This window comes from Urocitellus parryii, chromosome 4 (assembly GCF_045843805.1).
Source record: "Urocitellus parryii isolate mUroPar1 chromosome 4, mUroPar1.hap1, whole genome shotgun sequence".
In the NCBI taxonomy this organism is placed as follows: Eukaryota; Metazoa; Chordata; class Mammalia; order Rodentia; family Sciuridae; genus Urocitellus; species Urocitellus parryii.
This window is the reverse complement of record NC_135534.1, coordinates 168,422,202-168,446,004: the sequence shown is the minus strand read 5'-3', so window position 1 is coordinate 168,446,004 and position 23,803 is coordinate 168,422,202. Positions and strand designations below refer to the sequence as shown.

The 23,803-nt window shown below is 40.5% G+C and overlaps 1 protein-coding gene across 2 annotated transcripts in view; it reads left to right on the top strand.

Annotated features, from left to right (window-relative positions):
• The window catches only part of Mob3b (MOB kinase activator 3B), a 187,682-nt gene that overhangs the window by 47,620 nt on the left and 116,259 nt on the right, over positions 1 to 23,803 (top strand). For both annotated transcript variants that reach the window (XM_026387906.2, XM_077797891.1), the window contains exon 2: positions 19,659 to 20,274. In XM_026387906.2, the coding sequence (XP_026243691.1) occupies positions 19,857 to 20,274 (418 nt within the window). In that variant the 5' untranslated portion in view covers positions 19,659 to 19,856. The remainder of the gene's footprint in view (positions 1 to 19,658; positions 20,275 to 23,803) is intronic.

The window sequence follows — 23,803 nt, the reverse complement described above, 5'->3', positions numbered from 1 at the left end:
GCAACTAGGCAACTAGAATCTTTTTCTGACATGGGAACACTGGGTAAAGAGCTTGTCCGGATTTTACAGGAGTGGAAATATAGGTATCTGTCATATTTTAGAAGTCTCCTGTTGTTTTTTGCTACTTGTTTTGCATTTTCATGGACTTCTTTCCATTTCAAATCAGATATTGACCTCAGAGTGTTTTGAGGGCTACACAGTATTGTTTGTATGAATGTATCACTCTGGAAATAGTTCCTTCTGAATGGACTTTTGGGTCATTTTCTTTTCATGTGCATGATTGTAAACAATGATGCTTAAACAACCTTATTATTTATCTATTGCTTCATAACAAAATATCCCCCTACCAACTTAATGGCTTAAAAACAACATTATTATCTCATAGTTATAAAAGACTAACTTTGTCAAAATGAGCAAACAAGAGTAAAAATAGTCCAGCAAGAAAAAGTCACAGTCCCTTATAACCTGATGTTTGAAGTGTTCCCCATTCCTTTTGCTGTATTCCATTCATTAGAAGTAAGTCACTAGTTTTAGCCCTCAGTAAAGCAGAGAGGATTATGCAGCAGCATGGATACCGGCAGGCAGAGGTCATTGCGAGCCATCTTAGAAATCTTTTAACCACTGTAACCCAATTTGTGATAGACTGTTAAAGGTGAGTTTGCATATTTAAAATTTAATTTCTAGTACTAGATTTATTTCCAAAAACTTTGCACCAGATTTCAAAGTTCATCTTAATGGGGTTATTTGCCACTGCCAGACGGGGAGAGGTTGTAGATCCTCAAGAGACTTTGCCAGATTTTGTCAGAATGTCTCTTCCCTTCCTGGCTTTCATCTGAAATTTCCTAGAACAGGAAATAACTATGTGTCTCATCACAAATGATACAAATGTTCTAACCAGCAGGCTCCTGCAATCCCCGTCATCATAGTCACTGGTTAAGTGTATGATGACCTGGGTTGTGCCATTAAAAATTGCCATTGCCTTTACTTGTTTGCTGGCAAGGGTAAGGTTTATTCGTCCAATCTTGGTAAGAGAGATGAAAAAAAATAAGCTTGGGCCCTCGATGTCTAGGGAAGATCCACTTGAATCATTTCTTCTACATCTTCAGAATTCAGGTTCTTCTAGTAGGACTTGGAACAATGAGATTTTATTTCATTGTTAGTCTGAAAGTTCTTTTATATAAAAGGGCCCTCATATTTACCATGATGGTTGGCAGAAATGTAAATTATTATAAGAATTACTTCATCTCCTTCTCACACAATCTGAGGTGGCTTTAGAAAACTAAATACATCTGAAGCCTAGACTACTATAAAAATGAAATAATTAGTGTTCCAAGTGCTTATGTATCTTAGTTCAGTCTGCTATAATGAAGTATAATAAACTGGGTGGCGAATAAACAACAGGTATTTATTTCTCACAGTTCTGTTGTCTGGGTGTCCAAGATCAGGATCTCAGCATGTTTGAGTTCTGGTGTGGACCCTCTTGAGGGCTTGAGAGCTCTCAATGTCCTTTTTATAAGAAAGCTAATTCTATTCATGAAGGTGGAGTCCATCTGACCTCATTACTTCCCCCAAAGCCCCAACTCCAAATATCACCAAATTGGGGGTTAGAATTTCAGTGTATAGATTTTAGAGGACCATCATCATTCAGTCCATGGCCCTATGTCTGCTATTAGGTTATGTGCCCCATTGAAAGCTTAGATTGTCCTGGTAACTTTCCTAAGGAAATCCAAGGTACCTTCCTGTTATGAGCAAAGTTGGGTGGGATGTGGATCTAGGGGGAATACATGACCTATGATGAGCCTGGGGGAGGTCTTGATGGGGTCCATCATCAACATTCACTGTTTGTGCTAGCCTTAGGTGGAGAGGAACTGGGATTTTCCCCACCCTCTGTCTCTCCCTTCCTGTGTTGCTCCCCACAAGAGGGTCAGGTGGATTAGCTTAGGGACCTAGCCTTCGGGGCTGCAGCTCCATCTCCTCTTGTGATTCCTGCTTGGAAAGCTGGGTACCTTGGAAGTCAGGACCCTCCTGTGAGCTTGGTGCCATGGGAGCTAGGCTTTCCAAACCTGGAGTGACTCCTCCTTCCTTGTCCCAGCATGACCCCACCCTCCCCCTTGTGCCTTCTGCAGACAACCTGGCAGGTTGTGCTCACATTTCACAAGATTACTCTGCTAGATGAGAAAAACGTGTACTTTATTCAGGACAGCAAGCTCAGTCCTGTGGATTGCATTCCCTGCAAAAATGAGAATCCAATTGTAGAGGCCTTTCAAAGCTGAAATAAATCAGAGCTCCTTGGCTATACTGCCCTGTTCTGTCAGGTTTTGTCTTTTTCTAGAAGCTGCTCAATGTTAGGATAAATTAGAGGAGACCAACTGAGGACCAGTTCATTGTATAAGCACATAAAATCTTTAGAATCTTGGAACAGGTATCTGTTGTTTAAAATACGAATGTTTGTAAGGTTTGCATTTTACATGTACTAACGTGGTTTTTAGATTTCTTTTTTTATATGACATTCTTAGTTGTCTTTGTGGAACTCTGTATTTTTCAGTTTTCACTTATATTAGGCTTTTGAATTTTTTTTAAGTAACTAAAGTTGGTGGAAGAAATGCTTATGGTTATCAGAATTTTTATAGAATTCTACACCACCCACCATGTTGTTTTCAAAAGGAATTTGCTTTTCTTTTTCCTTTCTTTTTTTCTTTCCGTAGAATACAGTACAATTTGAAGGTAATAGAGAAAGAGCTGTTACCAAACACCTGTTTGGGTCTCTTGCTGGACAGAGACCATTTTCCTAGGAATAGTGAGTAAACGTTTCTCTTTCCTCTTTTTTCTTGCAAATAGAGGACTCTCTAATGGGGGCTTACTCATCAGGACTTATTGATGAATGTAGACTCTTAAATGAATAAGAAGTCAGTGGATGTGGTTTCCTGGACTCTGCTTGGACCAAAAATAAAGCAAGTCCTCCCTGCAGGGATTTGGCTCAGCCCAGTGCCTGAAAGGGCAGTTGTTTTCCATGGGTTTGCCTCAGCGGGCATTTCTCCTGGCAAAAGTTCGTAAGGGCTTTGGAGATTTTTGAGGGCTTTTTCTCCCCTCATGTAGGTTTTATTGTTTTAGTGTGGGAAAAAAGAAATAAAACTACCCCAAGAATAAAGCAGGAAAACAAATACAGCACCCCCAAATGAGTGAAGAAAATCACATCCATCATGCTTTTGTGAGGCAACAGTTTCCATGCAAGTTGGTTTAGAAACTATGAGAAGCTTTTCTCTTTGATTTTTGGTTCCTTCTATTTTTAACATTTTTTGGCAAGTCTACACATTGTGGTTACATAAGAAAATCAGAATTAAGATACTTGGTATTAAAAAAGCATCCTTTAACTGAGGAGGAGTTTCTCTGGCACTGCTAGGAGAGCTTGGATTCACAACAAAATAATAGGCCTAAGTGTCCAGTCAACACAAGCTTTCTAGCCAGCCTGCCATGCAGTCCCTGGAGCAGCCTCCTGACCTGTGCTCCACCCTGGGGAAAGGCAGGTCTGCTCAGTGGCTGGATGAGAAGCCAGTGCCTTAGGCCTGATAGGGGATAGTTCTGCTGTTCCTCTCTCTCTGAAAGGGGTCAAGATGGGTCACATTCTTCAATAATCAGTGACAATTATTAAATGCCTACTGTGTATTAGGTCTGATGATGCTAACCCCTTCTCGCCTACTGTCCTGTTTGAACACCACTACAGTGTTGCAAGGGACAGTCCACTAAGAGTGTATTCTGTGACAGGGAAGGAGGAAAGAAGGAAGCCTATGGGATCTGCTTTAAGAAATTCCCTGCCCAGAAGGAGGGGCACATATATATCTGAATATATTGAAGCTAATGTTTATAATCACATACTTACCTTATGCCTTGTCCAGTGCTTTATTTGGATAATGTCATTTAACTCTGACCATAGCACTATGAGGTAGATCATCATTTTATTATCTCCATTTTACAGAAGAGGAAAATAAAATGTAGTGATGTATTATGATAAGATCAAGAACGCAGCAGATGTGAAAATGGTAAACCTGGGAGTCAAACTCGGCCGTTTGATCTCAGATTCATTTATCCTTAACCACCAGACTTTAAGATTCAGGGACCAACAGACACAGAACACAGGGGAAGCTATCCTCTCCATGGGTGGTGTAGCTGGCAGAGGAAGGGCCATCTCTATCTCCAGTGTAGTTCAGGTTAGTCCTCCAAGGACTTTTTCTGTCATTCTTATTGCAGGAAATTCAGCTCTTCAGATGACCACATTTCTATCATGTCCATTCTGTTGGGCAAATAACTTCGGGTCCAGTGACCCCTGAATATGCCAGAGCAGGTGTAGCAGATTCTCTGGCTCAGGAGGGAAACATAATGTTCTGAAACATTCGAGTGCATCTGAGCCAACACATTCAAAGGTGAGGGCTGGGACCCAATAGCCTACATTTTAAACATGTACCTCAAGTGATCTTGGTCTTCCTTCATTTCTGAGGGTTCCCAGGAGACCCAGTGGCAATTCCATAGTCAGTCAGTAGACAGATGGCTCAGGATGAATAGGAGTTTTTTGGTTTTTGTTTTAAATTCAGCAGCCACCATTCTACTAGAGTCCTGAGGACTTTGAGGTCAAAAGAAGAAAAGTGAAAGAGAAAAAGGATAAATGGGAGCCAGTGCTGGGGAAAGAGTGTAGGAAGAGTCAAACCCATAAATATTTGCTAAGAAGCAAGAGATCAAAATGAGTGCAATACGAGTAAGCAGAAACAAAGGCAGGTTAGGGAAGGGTCAGGAGAGAAAGGAAGGAGTGGGCTGAACCTCCACCCAAGGGGCACTCCATGTTTGAACCTGCTTTGATGGACTCACAGTGACTGACAGATGGGTGTGTGGGCTCTGTCATAGCTGGGAGTGAGGCATGAGAATAGCAAATGGTTCAAACTGTTTTGATACAAAGGAAAGGTAACAGATTCAGAGCTCTGGAACAAAGCAGAGACAACAGCTGCTTCCTAACAGTGTGGTAAGGAAAGGTCACTTGAAGGAGGCACCAACTGAGGGTTCCCAGGAGACCCAGTGGCAATTGGGCCTGGAAGGCCAGTGGAGGATCATGGTGGGTGGCAGGCCGGGGAAAGGGCAGGGACAGAGATTTTGTCACTGACAAGCACAGTGGGCATTAGGGATCTTCCGAGTTGTCTGATAAAGTCAAACCTGCAGGTTCTCTAAGGTGTAAGTGACTTGGGAACAGGATAGACTCTCCCAACTTCACTAAAGAAGAGAGGATGTTGGTCTAATTTTATAAATGTATTAAACCTGTGTAAAACTTTGTTGGGGGGAAATATTAGAGTTATGTTTCTTTTAAAAAAACCACCAGGGGCTTAAAAAAACCTGCCTACCTAAAGAGAAGTCAAGTTGGGGCAGTTTCCAAGGGGAGTAAAGCATCTGCCTTGCTCAAGTGTTCAGGAGAGCCGTTGCTCAGTGGGAAGAACATTGGCATGGAGATTCACTTTCAGCCCAGGCCTTTTCTAACTGTGGGCTTAAAAAATTCACTCCACTTTTCTGGGCATTAGGTGTGTTTGGTTTTGTTTTTAACAAAATAAGAGGTTGAATTGAATTAAGTGATGCTTCAAGAGTTCTTTCTGCTGTGAAATCTTATCAGCAACGATTTTGCTGTCAGATTTCCCCAGCAGACACATAAAGATGTTTAAAAGGTCAGAGCATGAGGAGAACTGGTGCATGGTATTTTATTGGGTTACAAACTGTAAAGAGACAGTAGGACTAGGGTGGACGCATCAGCAGAGACAACTTGGGAAAGGGTAATTTAAAAGTAGAGTTGTGTTTTTTTTTTTTTTTATAACTATACAGCAAGTCTTATGTTGCTTTATTTATTTATTTATTTTTGTTGGTGCATTATAATTATACATAATGATGGAATTTAATTCCATATTTGCATCTATGTACAAAGTAGAGCTTGCCCTAAAGGAAATATGTTACCTTTTCTTTTTATAATAGAAAAAAAAATCCTTAAGCTAATTCATTTCTTCTCCATTATTTTTTCCTTCAAAGTATATTTTTAAAACTTATTTTTAAACAGAGTACACAGGTAGAGGTCTTTGTAGCACCATGCAAAGGTCTATACAAAGGATTCATCCTGAGTTTTTAAACATTCTTTTAAGGTCGGGCATGCTTCCAAAGGAGCTGACTTTTCACTGAATGCTGCAAAAGGAAAATATGCCAGCTGTTTACATTGGCCTGGGAAACAGCATGTCCAGTAGCTGTGGTGGTTCTTTGAGTCGAGTAGCTATTTTCTGAGAATGTTTCTTAGGTAGATCATGTCTCATCATGATTATGGAGGTATGGTACTCTCAGCAGGAGGAAGCACTGTTTATCTGTGTTGTATTTGATTAGCAGTCATTTAGATGAACATTTTAACCACAAAGGTTCTTGACCTTCTGTTCCTGCCAGTCCTGCCTTAGGTCCTAGTGCTGCAATGGAGTCTACTCACAGACTGATGAAGGGACTAGCCATGTGGGCACAAGAACACAGTGTAGTGTGAGGTCATGGGGTTTGCATGTCAGAGATGCATGCAAGATACAGAAGGCACAGGACTGAGATGATTTGCTATTTCCTCCTTGGTTCTCTACCTCCTCCCTCCTACCATGGGTTGGAATTGAACCAGGAAGAAGTTTGATGAAATTGAAACTGGGCAAGGGAGAAGCCTTATCTGGGTGGCTGGAAAGTTTTTAAATTCCCTGTAGAGCACACTTCTGATATCATGTCCTGGATGGTAGCCACATACGGGAACAGGGGACTGCCAGGCCAAAGCTCACTCTCAGATAGGAGGTGCTCTGTTCTAAGTAGTCTCACTCTTTGTGCCAGCAATTGGGCAGCATCTGGGCTAAAAGCACCCTGTGACTGGAGTCTCTCCCAGGCCTTCCTGGTGTGTAACCACAGACCTTCTGCAGTGAATGAGTTATGTCTCGAGCAGGGTTCTTTAAGACCTGCTGTCACAAGTCTCTGCAACAACAACAACAACAAAGCCCCCAAACAGCTAACTTTTTACTGCTTTGCACTGGCAAGCCAGTCTGCACAATCTCTAACAGGGTTTCCAAGAGGGATGCCCAAAAAACAAGTATTATTACTCTTCTATAAATAGCTTTAAGAAGTTGATTTAAACAAAACCACAAAAACAGTCATTGACTTTACTTCTAGAAGCCAGACTAGAGGATATAGCCATAGGTCTGGAGCAAATCTAACCCCAAAATGTACCTACCTTTTTTTTTCCATGCAGTACTGGAGAACTCAGGCCTCCTCCATTCACAGGGATAGGAAATTGAGGAAGCAGCAAATAGCATACTACTCTCAAGGAGTAGAAACTTCTCCAGAGGAAAAAAAGGGAAGGCTAAATCACTTGAGCATGTTCAAGTTATTCTTGAATTTATCAGTTAGATAAATTAGTTCCTTTTCTTCTCCTGGGACAACATTAGTAAAAGGACAAAGATAATCCAGTACTGTGCTTAGGAAAACTCTTCTTCATAAAGATCAGGCGTGGGGAAATGATGCTTCACTCATACAGATTCTGAGATATTGTACATTGTGAGGCTCAGGTGCTAAGGTCTTGTGGGGAAGAAGTCAAAGATTAGACCTAATAATGATGGTTGGGAATCCCCATTGTTCATGAAGCCTGAAAACTGATAATATAATAAATATGGATCAATAAACTTAATACTTGATGTTTGCCTGTCTTTAGTTATATTACCTCACTTGTCCCCCAAATATACTGTTGGTAGTAATGCCTCATTTAGCTACCTAGCCTCAGAGGGAATGAGTTGATGGCCAGACCATGGACTTAAGCCCACATATTGTGGCTCTAAAGGTAGGATATTTTCTAGTCTCTAAGGTGGGTACAGGGTTTGCCATTGCTCATTTGACTCATTTTTATTTCAATCTTTTTGTTTTACTTGTGAATATCTTTCCAAGGGTAGAGCTGATAGCATCATTAATTACTTGTCTTAGTTTTTATCTCAGTTTTATTTCTTTTTTGGGGAAAATAATGGGGATCGAACTCAGGGACACTCAACCACTGAGCCACATCCCCAACCCTTATTTGTATTTTATTTAGAGATAGGGTCTTACTGAGTTGCTTAGCACCTTGCTGTTGTTGAGGTTGACTTTGAACTTGAGGTCCTCCTGCCCCAGCCTCCAGAATCACTGGGGATTACAGGTGTGTGCCACAGTTCCTATTTGCATCTAGACAGTGTGAAAAGCTCTGAGGTAGATATTCATGGCTGGTCTGTTCTCTCCTGAGAGTTTCTAAGGATGCAGCCTTAATCTTCCAGAAAGATCTCTGTATTCCTAGTAACTTTGTAAATAGTTTAAAAAGTTATTCCTCATATTAGAATACAGAGATTATATCTGGAGTATAACCTAATGTGTATGCTAACAGTAGAGCATTTTAAACCTTAGCGTGACAAGATTTGGTGCTTCATTCTGAAAAGCATTGAAGAATTAGTGGGAGAACTTGAGAGATATAATTTGCCATGGTATGTCCAAATTCATGAAATAAAATATGTGCACTAGATTTTATTACATGCAGAAAAAAATACTGGAATGCCCTAAATGATTTATAAATGCTGGGGAATGCTGACTTACCATCAGATCACTAATATTAATATTAGTTCTCTTTTGTACCAGTCACCATACCAACCACATAGCTGTTTTCCATTTACAGAGTGTTTTTACAGGCCTGATCTCTATTAGTTTTCACAATAACCTTGAGACATAAGTGTCACTATCTTGAAAGAAGACAAAATTGAGGATAGTAAAGGGTGTTTGGTCCAAAGATGTTGCCAGTTGAAGTCATTGTTAAGATTTGAATTCAAGTCTTCTGACTCCAGACCACAAAAGTTCAAGAAAGATGTCTTCTGACGTAGGGCTATGTCTGTGTTGCTCCCGTTTCCTTCTCTGACCCCCTTAGATGTGCCCCAGAACTTCTCTGGTCCTATGTTTTTTGTATCATCCAACTGTCTAAAGAGTCTAGAGTCAGTGTGAAGAGGTTTAGAGTCAGTTGAGCTATTAACTGCTTCTATGACCTAGAACAAAGTTTTTATCTTACTGTCAGTTGAAGTATAAAATAGGGATAATAATACCTATGTATAACATTGTGAAGACTGAAATAAATATCAAGTCCTCAATAAATGTCAGTTTATATTGTTACTATTATATAATTAGGTTGAATAGAATTTTAAGCTTCCTAAGATAGAATCTGAGTAGCTGTTTGGTCTCTCGAGAATCTGATTTTCTGTTAAAACTTTCACAATCATGAAATCCAAATGATGAAGATGGGATAGCAACATTTTTTCCCCCAGTACCTGCTATGTGCCAAACATTTTGCATATAACCTCTTGAATTCTCATAGCAACCCTGCAGAAGCTGTGCTTGTGGTCACTGGGCTTGATTGGCTCTAAGTTTTGCCTGTGATTGGTGTCAATTTTAACCATCCCTGGTCCCCGAAAGCTTAAAATTGTACACTTTTGAGAACTAGAACTCTATTTTCCAATTTCCAATCTGCCAGCCCATTTTGGCTTCTTCATCTCCGTGCAAAGATCTCTCAATGTGTCACACATAAGCTCCCCTAGAGCCAGGGATAAAAAAATTTCCAGCCTCTGGGTCTCAAATTCACTCAGAATGGCTAAGGGTAAATCAGTCTGTTGACAGTTATAGGAGCCAACTTCCTTGAATTCAAACATTTTTCCTTTAAAGTAAAACTTTTCCAAGAATGTTTGGTCATACCCTAACTTAAAGAAACAAGAAAGAAAATGTTAATTGACAATGATCTTTTTCCTGGTATTGGTTGATCTGTCTTAATTCTTTATTTCAGTTGTTATATTAGCATTGTCTCTAGTTCCCTACTCATCTACCTTTCTCCTACCTCACCTGACATAGATATTATGTTTCTCAAATCATGTTTTTTTTTAACCACCATATTAGAAAATGAATATTAGAAAATGAATACTTTCTAACTGGTCAAAAGATCTGGAAATAATATCACAAATTTCTATTGAATTGAAGAAGTGTTTTACCTTTTCTCTTGTTCCTTTTAAAATGTCGATAAAAATTATTAAAATGTCTATTATAAAGATTAAATGGGTCAATTGAGCTCTTATAATAATTTTGCCTTCACTATCTATTTTTAAAACTGTGGTAAGGTTAGATCAATCCTATCCCAAGTTTGGGCCAAAGATTCTCCATTGTCCTTATTGCTAGCAAACCAAGCCAGTCTGTACTGGTATCTAAAAAGCCTTTAAGAGAACATTTATTTTCTTTTTTTAAGAAAAAGAAAAAAAAATCTTAAAAGGTATTTCTTTCTTTTATGGATTGTGAGTATGTGGTGTCATTAAAACACACCAAGTAAATTCCTCTCTTTCCTTATCTTCCGCCCTTTCTACTCTTGCTACTGAAGATCCCTATTATGGTTTGTATATGAGACATTCCCCCAAAAGCTCCTGGGTTAACGTAAGACTATTCAGAAATGAAGTGATTAGATCATGAGAGCTGTAACCTAATCAGTCCATCCTAATTTAAGTAGACTTAATTGGGTAGTAACTGTTGGCAGGTGGGTCATGGCTGAAAGGGGTGGGTCACTAGGAATATACCCTGAAAGGGTTCATTTTCCCTGAGGTCTCTTACTCTTCATCACTCTTTGCTTCCTGGCCATCATGAATGGAGCAGCTTCCCTCCATTACACCCTTCCACCATGATGTTCTGCCTCAGCTTGGGCCCAGAGCAATGGAGTCAGCCCACCATGGACTGAACCTCTGAAACCATGGGCCACAATAACCTTTTTCTCTTCTAAATTGTTCTAGTCAGGTATTTTGGCCACTGTGATGAAAATCTGACTAACACAAAAATTGCTTCCAAGAGTGGGATCGTTGCTGTGACTAACCTAACCCTGTGGTTCAGCAGCCTTTGGATCTGTTTTGTAGAAACAGTTTAGAAAAGTTTGGAGATGCAGGCTGGGGAAGCCTTAGAGTGTTGTTAGTGGAGTTTAGTGGGCAATTCTACTTGGAGCTTAAAAGACTAGAATGCTAATAAGGAATGCTGACAGTAAAGATCGTGCTCATTGTGAGGTTTCAGAGGGGAATGAGGATTCTATTGTGAATTGGACTAGAAGACATTTGTGTTGTTTTCTGGCAAAAGAATTGTCTATATTTTGACCATGTGTTGAGACTTTGTGTGAGGCCAAAGGTGATGGACTAATTAATCTAGTGGAGAAAATTTCAAGGCAGTACATTATTCAATCAGTGTCATGAGTATTGCTAACATCTTTTAGTCAGGTTTACTGGAATAATTGGGAGCAGAAAGCAGAGGAGAATTTTAAAATTGCAGTTTGGCCAGAAAAATAGTGCCTGTAAAACTGATGACAAGGAAGGTTTATTGTTGAAGATGTTACCACCACTAAAGAGAAGTCAAGTACTTTGCACAGAAATAATAGAAAAGATGGCTTGAGGCTCAAGGGTTTAAAAGCAAAAACTCCTTTAAGAGACCATGGGGTGGGGTGGGGTTGTGGTTCTGCTGTAGAGCACTGCCTACCATGTGCAAGGCACTGGGTTTGATTCTCAGCAATATATATATATATATATATATATATATATATATATATATATATGGTCTTAGGGAGTTGTTTCCTCTTTTTCAGTCACCTAGGCACTCAGAGGCCACTTTAGCCATGATGCCATGGGACCTAACTACTGGGGCAACTGAGTTCAGCCTTGGTGCCAGCCACATGGTGCTGATTCTGCAGGAATGCAGAAGGTTGGAGTTAAGGAGTCATGGAGGTTTCCTTGGAGATTTCAGTGGCAGGTCTGGAAAGCCAGACAAAGTGTAGCAAAATCGGAGTCCCTGGGGGTGCTCCCCAGGTGGGATGCATGAAGCTGTGAATGTGAAGCCAAAACTGGAGTGGAGACTCTAGGAATTAAAAGATGCCAGTAATGTGGACTGTCTTCTGAGAAAAGATGCTGGCTATGGAAAGGCCAGGCTGAGAAAGGTCATGAATGCTGGGCCAAAGGAGCAGGGCTGCCCAAGTCTTTTGGAGAGCACATCTTACAGGCATGTGACCTAAATGCTGTATGCAGAGTTACAGGACCCATTTGCCTGGCTGGGTTTTGATTTTGTTTTGGTTCCATCCCTTCCTTTCATGCCCTGTTCCTCCCTTTTGGAACGGAAATGTTTACTCTGTGCCATGACATACTGTATGAATGTAACTCACTTTTGATTATTACAGAGGCTCACAGCCAAGAGTTTGCCTTGAGTCTCAGATGAGACTTTGGAATTAGAATTTTGGGAAACGCTGGAACTATTAAGACTGTGGAACTCTTGGAAATCAACTAAATGCCTTTTGCATTGTGAGACAGACATGAACTTCTGGGGACTAGGGGCAGAATGTTACAGTTTGGATATGAGGTGTCCCTCAAAAGTCCTAGGTTAATGAAAGAATATTCAAAAATGAAATGATTAGATTATGAGACCTGTAGCCTAATCAGTCCTTTCTAGTTTAACTGAACTAAGTAGGCAGCAACAGGCCAGTGGGGTGTGGCTACAAGAGGTGGGTCACTGTGTACATGCCCTCGAAGGGTTCCTCTTCCCTGCAGCCCCTTCCCTTCTCTCTGCCTCCTGGCCACCATGAGTGGAGCAGCTTCATTTCACGACATCCTTCCACCGTGATATTCTGCCTTGGGCCCAGAGCAATGGAGTTGGCCTGCCATGGACTGAACCTCTAAAACTGAGCAAAAATAAATTTTTCCTCCTCTAAATTGTTCTGGTCTGGCGTTTTGGTCACAGCAATGAAGATGTAACAGTCTTCCTCTGGTGGGACATGGTAAATTATTATGGGTCTTTGCCAAAACTACCTATGCCTTCACCCATTTCTGCTATTGCTGTTGCAGTAGCATGTAAGTGGCATGAAATATTTTCATTTTTGGAATTCTTACTCATACTTTTAATGCTAGAATGTTTGCATTCATCGCAAATAAAGAAGCAGATGAGACAGCAAGCATGCAACTCAGTTGGGTATTGAAGTGCTAGAAGATGATGGGGAGTGAGGGTCAACATTCACACTTGTGTAGGGCTGCACCTGTTCCTCCTAACTTCGTCTGTGTTTAGAAATAACATGGGTATTTTGAAACTCTGAAATTGTGCATGTCTTTAAAGATTCATGTGAGGCAGCCCTGTTTCCCCCAACTGATTTAACAAAGTGCAAGGATACAGCAGCTCTAAGTTGAGGAGGTGGGTTAGTTGGGAGAAAAGAAAGTAAAACTGCTTATCAGACAGGAATCTTCTTCAATTTGGGGGTTGTCTCTTCAGCAAATATAGCATCTACTGAGATTAGGAGTAAAACAGTGCACAAGGGTGGACAGAAAGGCAGCGTTAGGCACATCCTTTAAGAAGAGCATGGGGTAGTCAGATGATGTTCATTTTATTCGCACACACACAACTCTAAAATAAAAACCTAATCTACTTTAATTCAATATTTGAGGTGTAGGAGGAAAGTTCCAAGGACTATTCTAGCCATAAAGAGAAAAATAGAGGGGGAGGATGAGAAATCACAGTTGTCATTCTTTGGTTCTGAAGAACAGGAATTTTAGATAGCACAGAGGAAAGGAGTAGTCCCTTTGAAAGGGAGAGGGACTCTTGTTCCTTCAGGGGGTGGGCATGTAGCTGCAGAACAGCCTAGAAGTTTGCATATCCATACTCAGTGAGTTGGCAGTGAGCTTCAGGTTGAAGTAGAATCACCAAATAACTATACTCAGGAGGTCTGATTTGGTTTCACTTTTGTGGTTTCACTTTAGTGTAAAGTATTCTTTATCCACTGTCTTTTATTAATTCATTCAGCAAATATTCAGTGAAGTTGGCTCTGTGCCAGCATTGTTCCTGCTCCTGGGGGCTCTGATCACAAAGATGACATTGTACCTTCTTTGTGTAGGATGTTTCTGGGGCTTTTATTTATTCTTACAATACTTTGGATTGAACCCAGGAGCTGTACCACTGAGCTATACCCTCAGCCCTTATTATTTTGAAACAGTCTTTGCTAAGTTATCCAGGATGGACTTGAACTTGTGGTTCTCCTGCCTCAACCTCCCAAGTCCCTGAGATTACAAAGGCGTGCACCACTGCACTGCCTGGGGAATTTCTCTTCTGATCTTCTTGTAGTGAATTGTTGTGCCAGCTGGTCCTTCCTTCCCCACAGATGAGATTTTGAACTTTTTTTCCTCCACCATGTGTCAACTTTGGTCCCTGTTGTTCCTGGTCCTTTTTACCCTTTCTACTCCACCAAGGTGTCTCAGAGGTGGTCACAGCTGGAGAAGACGGAGTTCTCCGGAGTGAGTGGGAGTTGTTTCATTTCTTCCTTATCCTTGGCAAGGACTCTGATTTTCAGCTAATGAGGCAGAAGACATCAATAGGAAAAGAAAAATAAGAACTTATGTTGCCAATGTTGCTTAGTTACCTCATCAACATTCCCTTGTAGCCCGGCTGAATTCTCTCGGCATATTTTGTAATGCATAATGGTTTATTGCTAAAATTGACCTATTAAGCATAAAATATGGAGAATGCATGGAGCTTCTGTCAGTTTTATGTTGTTTATTTGGACTTCCGTTTTCTCTTTCCTAAGATCTTACTTCTTGTTGTCCTTTTCATTCCTAACCCAAGTAATAAGCCCAGAGAGTCATGCTGGTGATATCCATGGTATCCACGCTGGTGCATTAAGATTATAGCATTAAAAAGCAAAATCTCAGCTTCACCTCAACTCTAGACACAAAATCATGAGCTCTTCATAGACAGGACCCAGATATTAATTAATTAACCCTGTGTCCTTAGTGCTTAACCCTGGCAAATAAAAGGTCTTTAGTAGATGTTTATTGTTTGAATGAGCAATTAGTTTCAAATGTTTCTTGAGAATCAGCCTTTTAATAGGTACTATTCCTAACAAAATTTGCTTAGATTTTGTACCTAGGGTGCAAAACTTAGAACTTTTCATTTTCTTTCTGGATACTAGATAAGGACAGAGAATAATCACTGTGTTGTTGCTAGTGCTACATTTTACTGAGCCCAAGAAACTTCCACACATGCGACTGCAGTAGCAGCAGCTGCTTCCCATCTGGCACTATGAAAAGGTATACACTGGGGACTTCCTAGGTGCTGGGTGCTGTGCTATCCAAATCGATCCAGATCAAAAAACGGGGTCATTGTCACCATCTGCCAAGGCAGTTGTATTCACAACAGTGAGTCTCTCTTCACCCCCTCCCACCAATTATATGCACATTCAACTGAAGAGTTGAAGCAAACTGTCAGCAAAACAACTGAAAGTTTATTTGTTTATTCCAGGCAGGCATCCCTCCAACCCCAGGCTTCTCAAAGCATATTCTTCTAAGACTTTGTTAAAGTGCACATTTAGATCTACTAGGTCTGGGGTGCAGCCTGAGAGTGCATTTCTAACAAAATCCTTTAGTTAGGTCAGGCCTTGATACTTAAAAGTGTCATCCATGGACCAATAGATTTGGCATCACCTGGGAGCTTGTTAGAAATGTGGACTTTTAGCTGCCACCCAGACCAGTTGAATCAGAACCTTCATTTTAACAGGAGTCTCACATTAACATGTGACAAACATTGCTCTAACCATTTAGTTAGCTGTCAGAATCAATCACAGATAGGGTCCTAGTTGGGATAGGGGATGGAAAGTAAGGCCAGGAGTGCTCGGTGTTCCCTTTTTCATTTCAAAATCTATGCCTGACACTTAGCACAAGACACAAATGATGCCTCTTTGTTCAGTCATTTGGTGGCCTGATGAATCTGTTCTTACCCATCCTGATTGCTGTTGTCTTTAAGCATGGGGGCCCACCTGACCAACCATTTCCCTAAGAACTTCCTTGTAGAGGAAAAGTTTTCCCCAGAAGAGTCAACCTCATGACCAGCCACATCAGAATGATTCACAGGTTCAATCCAGCACTAGGAGATCAGAGCTTCTCTGTGCTCATCTATAGAATGGGGATGATGATACTGCCCATTCTGGTTTCCCTTATAGCCTTATTTGTGAGGAAATTGAAAACAGGAGCAGGAACTTTGAAAACATAAGGTTCATAAGGTGAAAACTGCTTCAGTGAGAAACCTTCATGTGTGTTTCAGTGACAGAGATATGGGTTCAAAATTTAGCCTTCCCATCTCATAACCTTGTGATTCCTAGCAATTATTCCATCTAGTTGAACCTCAATTTAAAAAATAAATGGTCATAACTTCAACCATACAATGTGTGGGGAGGATCAGGAATGTTAGTGATATACGTGGAATTTAATAAATGGTGGCCAAGAGCTACAGTTAAGAGACTCAGCTGGGAAATAAGCCTTCAAAGATGTCTTTCCCCCCAAGGAAGCCTGTTAAATGGAGACAAAATGAGAAGGTCATTTTAAAGCTGGTTAAGTTTTGAGTAAACACCCATTCAGTTCAAGAGACTGATATCTTGAAGTTTGTTATTTAAGTATGTCTAGAAGAAAAAAATCTCTAAATTTCAAACGAGATTTAACATTAAAAAAAAAAATTTCCCAGTACCAGCCACTAAAAGATTTTGAGGATTTGCCATGATCATTCTGTCCCATTCACATGCTCCCATCTGAGGTGACAAATAGACTTTGTGGTGTGCACGAGAACCTGGCACATGTAATGGTGTCCACACACAAGTGGACACTCCAGGCCACAGGAGACAGCAGAATCATATAAAGCCATGAAAGAAGATGCTCTGAGGGCCGTGGGAATGGATGGTACCCTCATTATCAGAATAACAGAACAGCCAGTCCTCTTTACTGGAGACATTGGAAAGGCAGCTGCTGGGTTGTGACTGCTTCACTCTCAGCAATTAAGCATTGGAGACATAGAGGGACTATTGTCTTTTTTTTTTTTTTTTTTTTTTTAATCCTCACCATTCTCTCTCTATCTTCCCAACCTCTAGCTCACCCTTTTATTTTGGAAATGCCCTTTTAAGACCCTCCATTTTTCTCAGGCCTGTTTTCAAGCAGGCTAAGCTTTTGGGAAGTTATTCTTTTTTTTTTTTTTTTTTAGAGAGAGAGATAATTTTTTAATATTTATTTTTTAGTTATCAGCGGACACAACATCTTTGTTTGTATGTGGTGCTGAGGATTGAACCCAGGCCACGCGCATGCCAGGCAAGCGCACTCCTTCTTTTGGGCTGAGATTGCCCCTTCCTTTCCCTAGCGTCCAGAGCAGTTTCCCTGGAGTGTGATTTTACAGACTGCCTCAGGCAGCGAGCCTTGTGACCTGCTTTTCCACATGGATCTCTTTGTTGGGGGAGGCACTGAATGCTCAATGACTTTGAGAAGGAGGGAAAAGAACCACCTCCCAGATAGGGTATTTCAGTGAAAACCTTCTTAGCAAGATGGCAGGGTGGGGAGAGAGGAAGTGAGCAGGTAGAGAGAGTGCAAGGAGCCACTCAGCAGTCTGGCCAGCAGTTCTGAGCAAAGAGCAGCATCTGTAGGAGGGAATGGAGATTTCTCAGGAATATTTTTTTGCCTTAATAACTTAAGATCAAATGCATCACCAGGCCACTTGATTATGGGACAACAGAATCCATTCCAGGTGGGAATAAAGCAGTTCAGTGGGATTGTGCTTCAAGTCCTTTTAAATAGATTCCATGATGGGCTCTTCTGAATCTGTTAAGAGTATGACCTGTGGGTGGGAGCTCTCACCTCCAGCACTTTAAACTAGTAGTCTTTGGGGGGAATGTGTGAATAAAAGGTAAAAAGAGATAAAGCTCTGGCTAAAGGGATATTCATGAACCAGCAGGTTGAAGGCAGGTTGAAAGATATCACTTTACATGGAAAAATGAGAATTCATACCCCATTTGAATCAAATGTATGATATGTCAAGATCATTGTATTGTCATGAGCAACTAATAAAAAAAAAAAAGAAAGATGTCACTTTTTATAAAATCAGGTCACATGGAAAGAGCATTTCCTAGGGGTCAATGAAAGAATTTCAGTCCCAACTCTGTCCTCTACTAGTTGTAGAACCTCGTTAGGCAAGTAATTTTATTTCTTAGAGATTCAGGAAGAAGAATACCTGCTCTAAATTTACTGTAGCTGCTATAAATCGATAAACTTCACTTAATTTTTTGAGGGTCAAATGAGACAATTGGAGAAGAGAACCTTGAATATTTAAAAGTTGTTCCATCCAATATGGTAGCCAGTAGCCACATGGGCCTGTTTACATTTAAGCTAATTAAGATGCAGTAAAAGGTAACACAGCCACAATCCAATTACTCATTAGACACATGTGACTATTAGCTATACCGTATTGCACAAATATATATGTGTGTGTGTGTGTGTGTGTTGTGTGTGTGTGTGTATGTATAACATTTGCACACTATCATTGAAAGTTCTATTGGACAACTCTGTGGCAAAGTGCTAGCTAGCTAGGCTATGATATTAAGAATATAAAAAAGTGGCATATTGTAGGGGTGACATCCTGTCATAATTAAGAATTGTTGGAGAAAAACAAAATTCACTCAAGTTAGCTGAATTAAAATAAGGGATTTATTGGACTAATGTAGGAAAAACAAATGGATCCCAAAGGCAGGAAGCACAGCTAAGCTTCAAGAGGATTTAGAACCACTTCCTAGATTATTTGAGACTAAAGAAACCACTTTTCCTTTCTCATTGTCTGTCTCCTTTTTCTCTTCTCCCTAAGTCCTTTTGATCTTTTATCTGTGTCTCTGAGTGTTAATAACTATTTCTCTCACCACCTCCTCCCCCTCTTCCTTTCTTCTCTTCTCTGCTTTCTTCCTCTTTGGTTTTACAGTTCATCTTTCTCAACTTCACTACACATGGTCCAAATAGGGCTCAACCAGACCCAGTTTTCATTACCTTTCATGAATCATATCCAACAAAAGTTGGAATTTGGAATTTGTAATTTGATTCCAAATTCCCTGGAGAGAAATTCTGATTAGCCAGCTAGGTGAGATAGCCATTCCTGCTCTGATCATCTCTTCCTGGAAAAGGAGGAGTAATGATATACTTACTCAGGAGGGGCAATGGAGGAAGCTCTGAAAAGGAGACTATAAAGGTCATTGGCCCACACACTTGCCCTTGCTACCTTAGAGAGGCCCATTGACCCAGAGAAGAGCCAGCAGAGATTTGACAAAGGTGGAGAAGGAAGAAAGTGATACCTTTTCTTCTATAGTCATTTGTATGGTTCACTGCACCAGTGCAGATTTACAGGTTTAACTTCCTGTCTAAATACCTAAATAGAAGCCCCACAGCCAGGAAATGGTGCCTAAGCCTCTGTTCGTTCATCGGTTCTTCCTTCCTTCCCTCCTTCTCTCTCCTTTTCTTCCTCCTTTCTTTCTTTCTTTCTCTCTTTCCAGGGATTGAACCCAGGGGTGCTTAATCAAAGAGCCACATACCCAGACCTTTTTATTTTTAATTTTGAGACAGGGTCTCACTTAGTTGCTTAGGGTCTTGCTAAGTTGCTGAGGCTGGCTTTGAACTCGTGATCCTCCTGCCTCAGCCTCCTGAGTCACTGGAATTACGGATGTGTGCCAACATGCCCTGCTCTGTCATTTCTTAAATGCAAACAGACCACTCACAAATTCCCTTCTCTTCTGCCTTTAGGAAGGAACATGAAGTTCCCTTGGATAACACTGAAGAAGAAGATGGGAGGGGCCATTTAAGAGAGATTATAAGTTGGAGGCTGCAAGGCTGGGGCCAGAAGGCTGGCAGTGGAAAACGCTGTTGGGCTGTGATCTCTCACTGAAAAGTTCCAAGTGCCTTTTTGCTTCCTGTCAAAGAAAGGAAGAGAAGGAGGAAACCATGTCTATAGCCCTGAAGCAGGTATTCAACAAGGACAAGACCTTTCGGCCCAAGAGAAAATTTGAACCTGGCACACAGAGGTTTGAGCTGCACAAGCGGGCTCAGGCGTCCCTCAACTCAGGCGTGGACCTGAAGGCAGCCGTGCAGCTGCCTAGTGGGGAAGACCAGAATGACTGGGTGGCGGTGCACGTGGTGGACTTCTTCAATCGTATCAACCTCATCTATGGCACCATCTGTGAATTCTGTACCGAGCAGACCTGCCCTGTGATGTCAGGGGGCCCCAAATATGAGTATCGGTGGCAGGATGACCTTAAGTATAAGAAACCGACTGCATTGCCAGCTCCCCAGTACATGAACCTTCTTATGGATTGGATCGAGGTCCAGATCAATAATGAGGATATATTTCCAACATGTGTGGGTAAGTCTATGACCAGCTTCTTGGGCTGTATTTGTTTATTTTTTTGATACCTATCCCTACCCAAGCTCAAAAAGTGTGCAGAAGGGGATTCTCCCCAGCTGCCTGTGACGCTGGACAATACCCATGGCAGTGTTTCCCCCAATTCTATTTTTATCTTTTCTTTTTTCTGTTTGGAGATTGAACCCAGGGGCTCTGAGTCATATCCCCAGCCCTTTTTAGCTTTGGTTTTGAGATAGGGTCTCACTAAGTTGCATAGGGCCTCACTAAATTGCTGAAGCTGGCCTTGAACTTGTGATCCTTCTGCCTCAGCCTCTCAAGTCACTGGGATTACGGCACTCACCATGATGCCCAGCTTCTCGAATTCTATCAGTCATAAACCTGTAATTTTTTTTCTCCATACCTAAGAACCTTATTGAAATTGGCACTTACCATGATGCCCAACTTCTCAAATTCTACCTGTAATTTTTTTCTCCATACCTAAGAACCTTATTGAAATTTAAAAAAATCATTTATGAAGCACTGACGATTATTTTGTGGCCCCCAGTGGTACTTGCGTCACATGCTGGAGAAATCTGATCCAATGTTAGATTTGATCTTATTGGCTTTCTTAGGACTAGACTCCACACTTACCCAGTTATCTTGGTAAGATTTTTGTTTCTTGATTGATTGACTACTTAAGGTTATATTGACTCTGGTGCATTACTGGCAATATTTATCTTTTAGGATTAATAAGCTCCAGTGTGGGAATCCATGAATTTGTTTGGGAAGCAAACAAATAGGGGTTCACATTTTGGGGAAATGAAGATCCTGGCATTCTGCTCCCTCTCCTATCATAACTTATTAATTCCAAGCTGCACTGTTAACTCCAACCCTTGCATAGCTGCTGGACCTGCCAGAACTCTTGAAATGCAAATGCTTTGGTTTGTTTTGTACTATAAGCCATGAAACTTAAGAGGAAGGACCAAACCTTCTCTGTCTCTTGCATTTCTTTCTGCTGTGGAACATTGGTGGGCTAAATTTAAAATTCAGTGTTTTATTCCTGGGGCTCAACAGGAATGAACAATACTCTACTTCCATTATCATATCTGCAGTGCCTAGTACAGTGTCCTGAAGCCTGTGGGGGCTCTCAGGAAATATTTCTGGAATGATTGAATAAATATTGTGCTATTAGAAAGCCTTCTTGAAAAGCTCTGAGATGACTGAGGCATTTTTTTAAAAAAAGTATTTGAAGCATACTGTTGAAATCACTTTTAGATGGGGGGTGTCCCCATGAGGCATGTGGAAAGTTGAGAAGGGCCACATGGAAGTAATTAAGTTTATACCAAAAAAAAAAATGTGTATAAATTGATTGGTGTCGTATGGTACATCTTGAAATATTCAGCACACAAACCGATTTGTCAGAATCCTGTTGCTGTGGCTTTTCCAATTCCCTCTTTATCTCTTGTCTCTCGTAAGCAGGAAGGAGGTGGACTGTATGGTAGTGTGCATAGAGGCACAGAAGGTAGATTAAAAAAAAACTCCTCTGGGCACCTGGGAGGGATGGGAATTCCTCAGGCTCTTGTCTTTTTGTACTTTCATTGACTGCCAGAGGCTACTTAGAGTGCCGGGAGGAATTTTCCTCTTCCAGAAAACTTAGAAACAATGGGCAAAGCTCTGAGCAGAACATATGATAATAATAAAGATAGATAAATGTGCACAAAGATACCTCCTCTTTGGTCCTTCCCCTGTGCCTGCTCCTGGATACTTTGAACTTTGGGCACTCCTTCTCCCTGGCAGCTGTGGTTACCAGATAGCATTGCTGAACAGGAATTGCAATGAAGAGCCATGTGTGTTACTTGAGAGCAAAGCAGCTCCTGGCTGTCTGCTTGGAAAACAGGGCATCATAGGAGGTTTTAGACTTCGGAGGAAATGGGTGGATGCCTCCATGTCCCCCAGAGTCACTGACTTTGCTTTCTTTTTCTAGACATTTCCTTATTCAGTATGCTCAGGGAACAAGTCGACTCCTTTGTTTCAGTTCTATCTAGTCCGTGGTCCAGAGCACACTGGTATTCTGAGAGCTTTTACTATGATTCGCCCACCCCACCCCCATGGAAAAATACATCTGGGAAATCCTGAGTGAAATTGATTTCTTTACCACAGGACTTTTAATATGTCGCTGTGCATTATAAATTTCCAAGAAGAGAATACTTTAGTATGTGGTGTTTCCTAATTTGACCCAGTATCTTTATTTTAAAAAACAGAAGAAAGATTGTCATCACCTTTTCGGAAACATTAAGCTATATAAGTTAGAGTCATCAAACTTTTATTATGTCAGAATTACTTGGGCCTTCTGTTCAAAATACAAATTCTTGATCCTTCCCTTTAACAACTAAATCAGAATCTCTTAGGTGAGACCTAAAAACCTGTATTTAAAAAACAAAACAGAGATTTGATAAATTGTGTATAAAGGTGTATTAAGAATTGCAATGCAAAAAAATTAGGAATGTAATGCACTCTATTGTGATGTAAGTAAGAAATAATAAAAAATAAATAAATTAATTTAAAAAAAGGAAAAAAGAAAAAACAAAACACAGCAAAAAACACTTGGATTGTGCAGAGGGGAGTGAGGGAAGGGATGGGGTAGTGGGGATGGGAAGGACAGTAGAATGAGACAGATGCTATTATGCCATATGCATGTATGATTATATTAGTGGTGTGATTCAGCACCTTGTACAGCCAGAGGAATGAGAAGTTGTGCTCCATTTGTATACATTGTGTCAAAATGCATTCATTGTCATGTGTAATTAATTAGAACAACAACAAAAAAAGACTATAGTCACTGTGTTGTACAAGTGATCTCAAGAACTTAATCCTTTTAGCTAACTGAAATTTTGTGTCCCTTGACAAACATCTCCCCAGCTACCCCTTCCCCAACCCCTGGTAGCACGCATTCTACTCTACTCTTACAAATTAAACTTTTTTGGATTTCATATATAAATAAGATCATATGTTATTTGTCTTTCTGAGCCTGACTTTTTTTTTTTTTTTTTTTACTTAACATAATCTCTAGGTTCATCCATAAATGACAGGATTTTCTTCCTTTCAAAGACTGAATAGTATTCCATTGTGTATATATGCTACATTTTTTTATCCATTCATCTACTGGATAAATACGACTTTATGCATACACCATGGTTTTCATTATCCACTCATATACCTGTTGGCCATTTGCAAGTCTTGTTTTTAGAAGAGTTTATTCAGACAGATACTTTGTGTATTTTTATTTATTATTGTTTTTAAAATTTCTATTTATTTATTTATTTATTTGGTACTGGGGATTGAATCCAGGGTACTTAACCAATGAGCCACATCCCCAGCCCTTTTTTTAAAAATTTTGAGACAGGGTCTCTGCTAAGTTGTTTAGGGACTTGCTAAGTTGCTGAGGTTGGTTTTGGACTTGTGATCCTCATCCTGTCATCCTGTGCCCTTCTTAGTTGCTGGGACTACAGGCTCCTTTGGGTATTTTTAATTGAGTTCTTTCTTTTTTTTT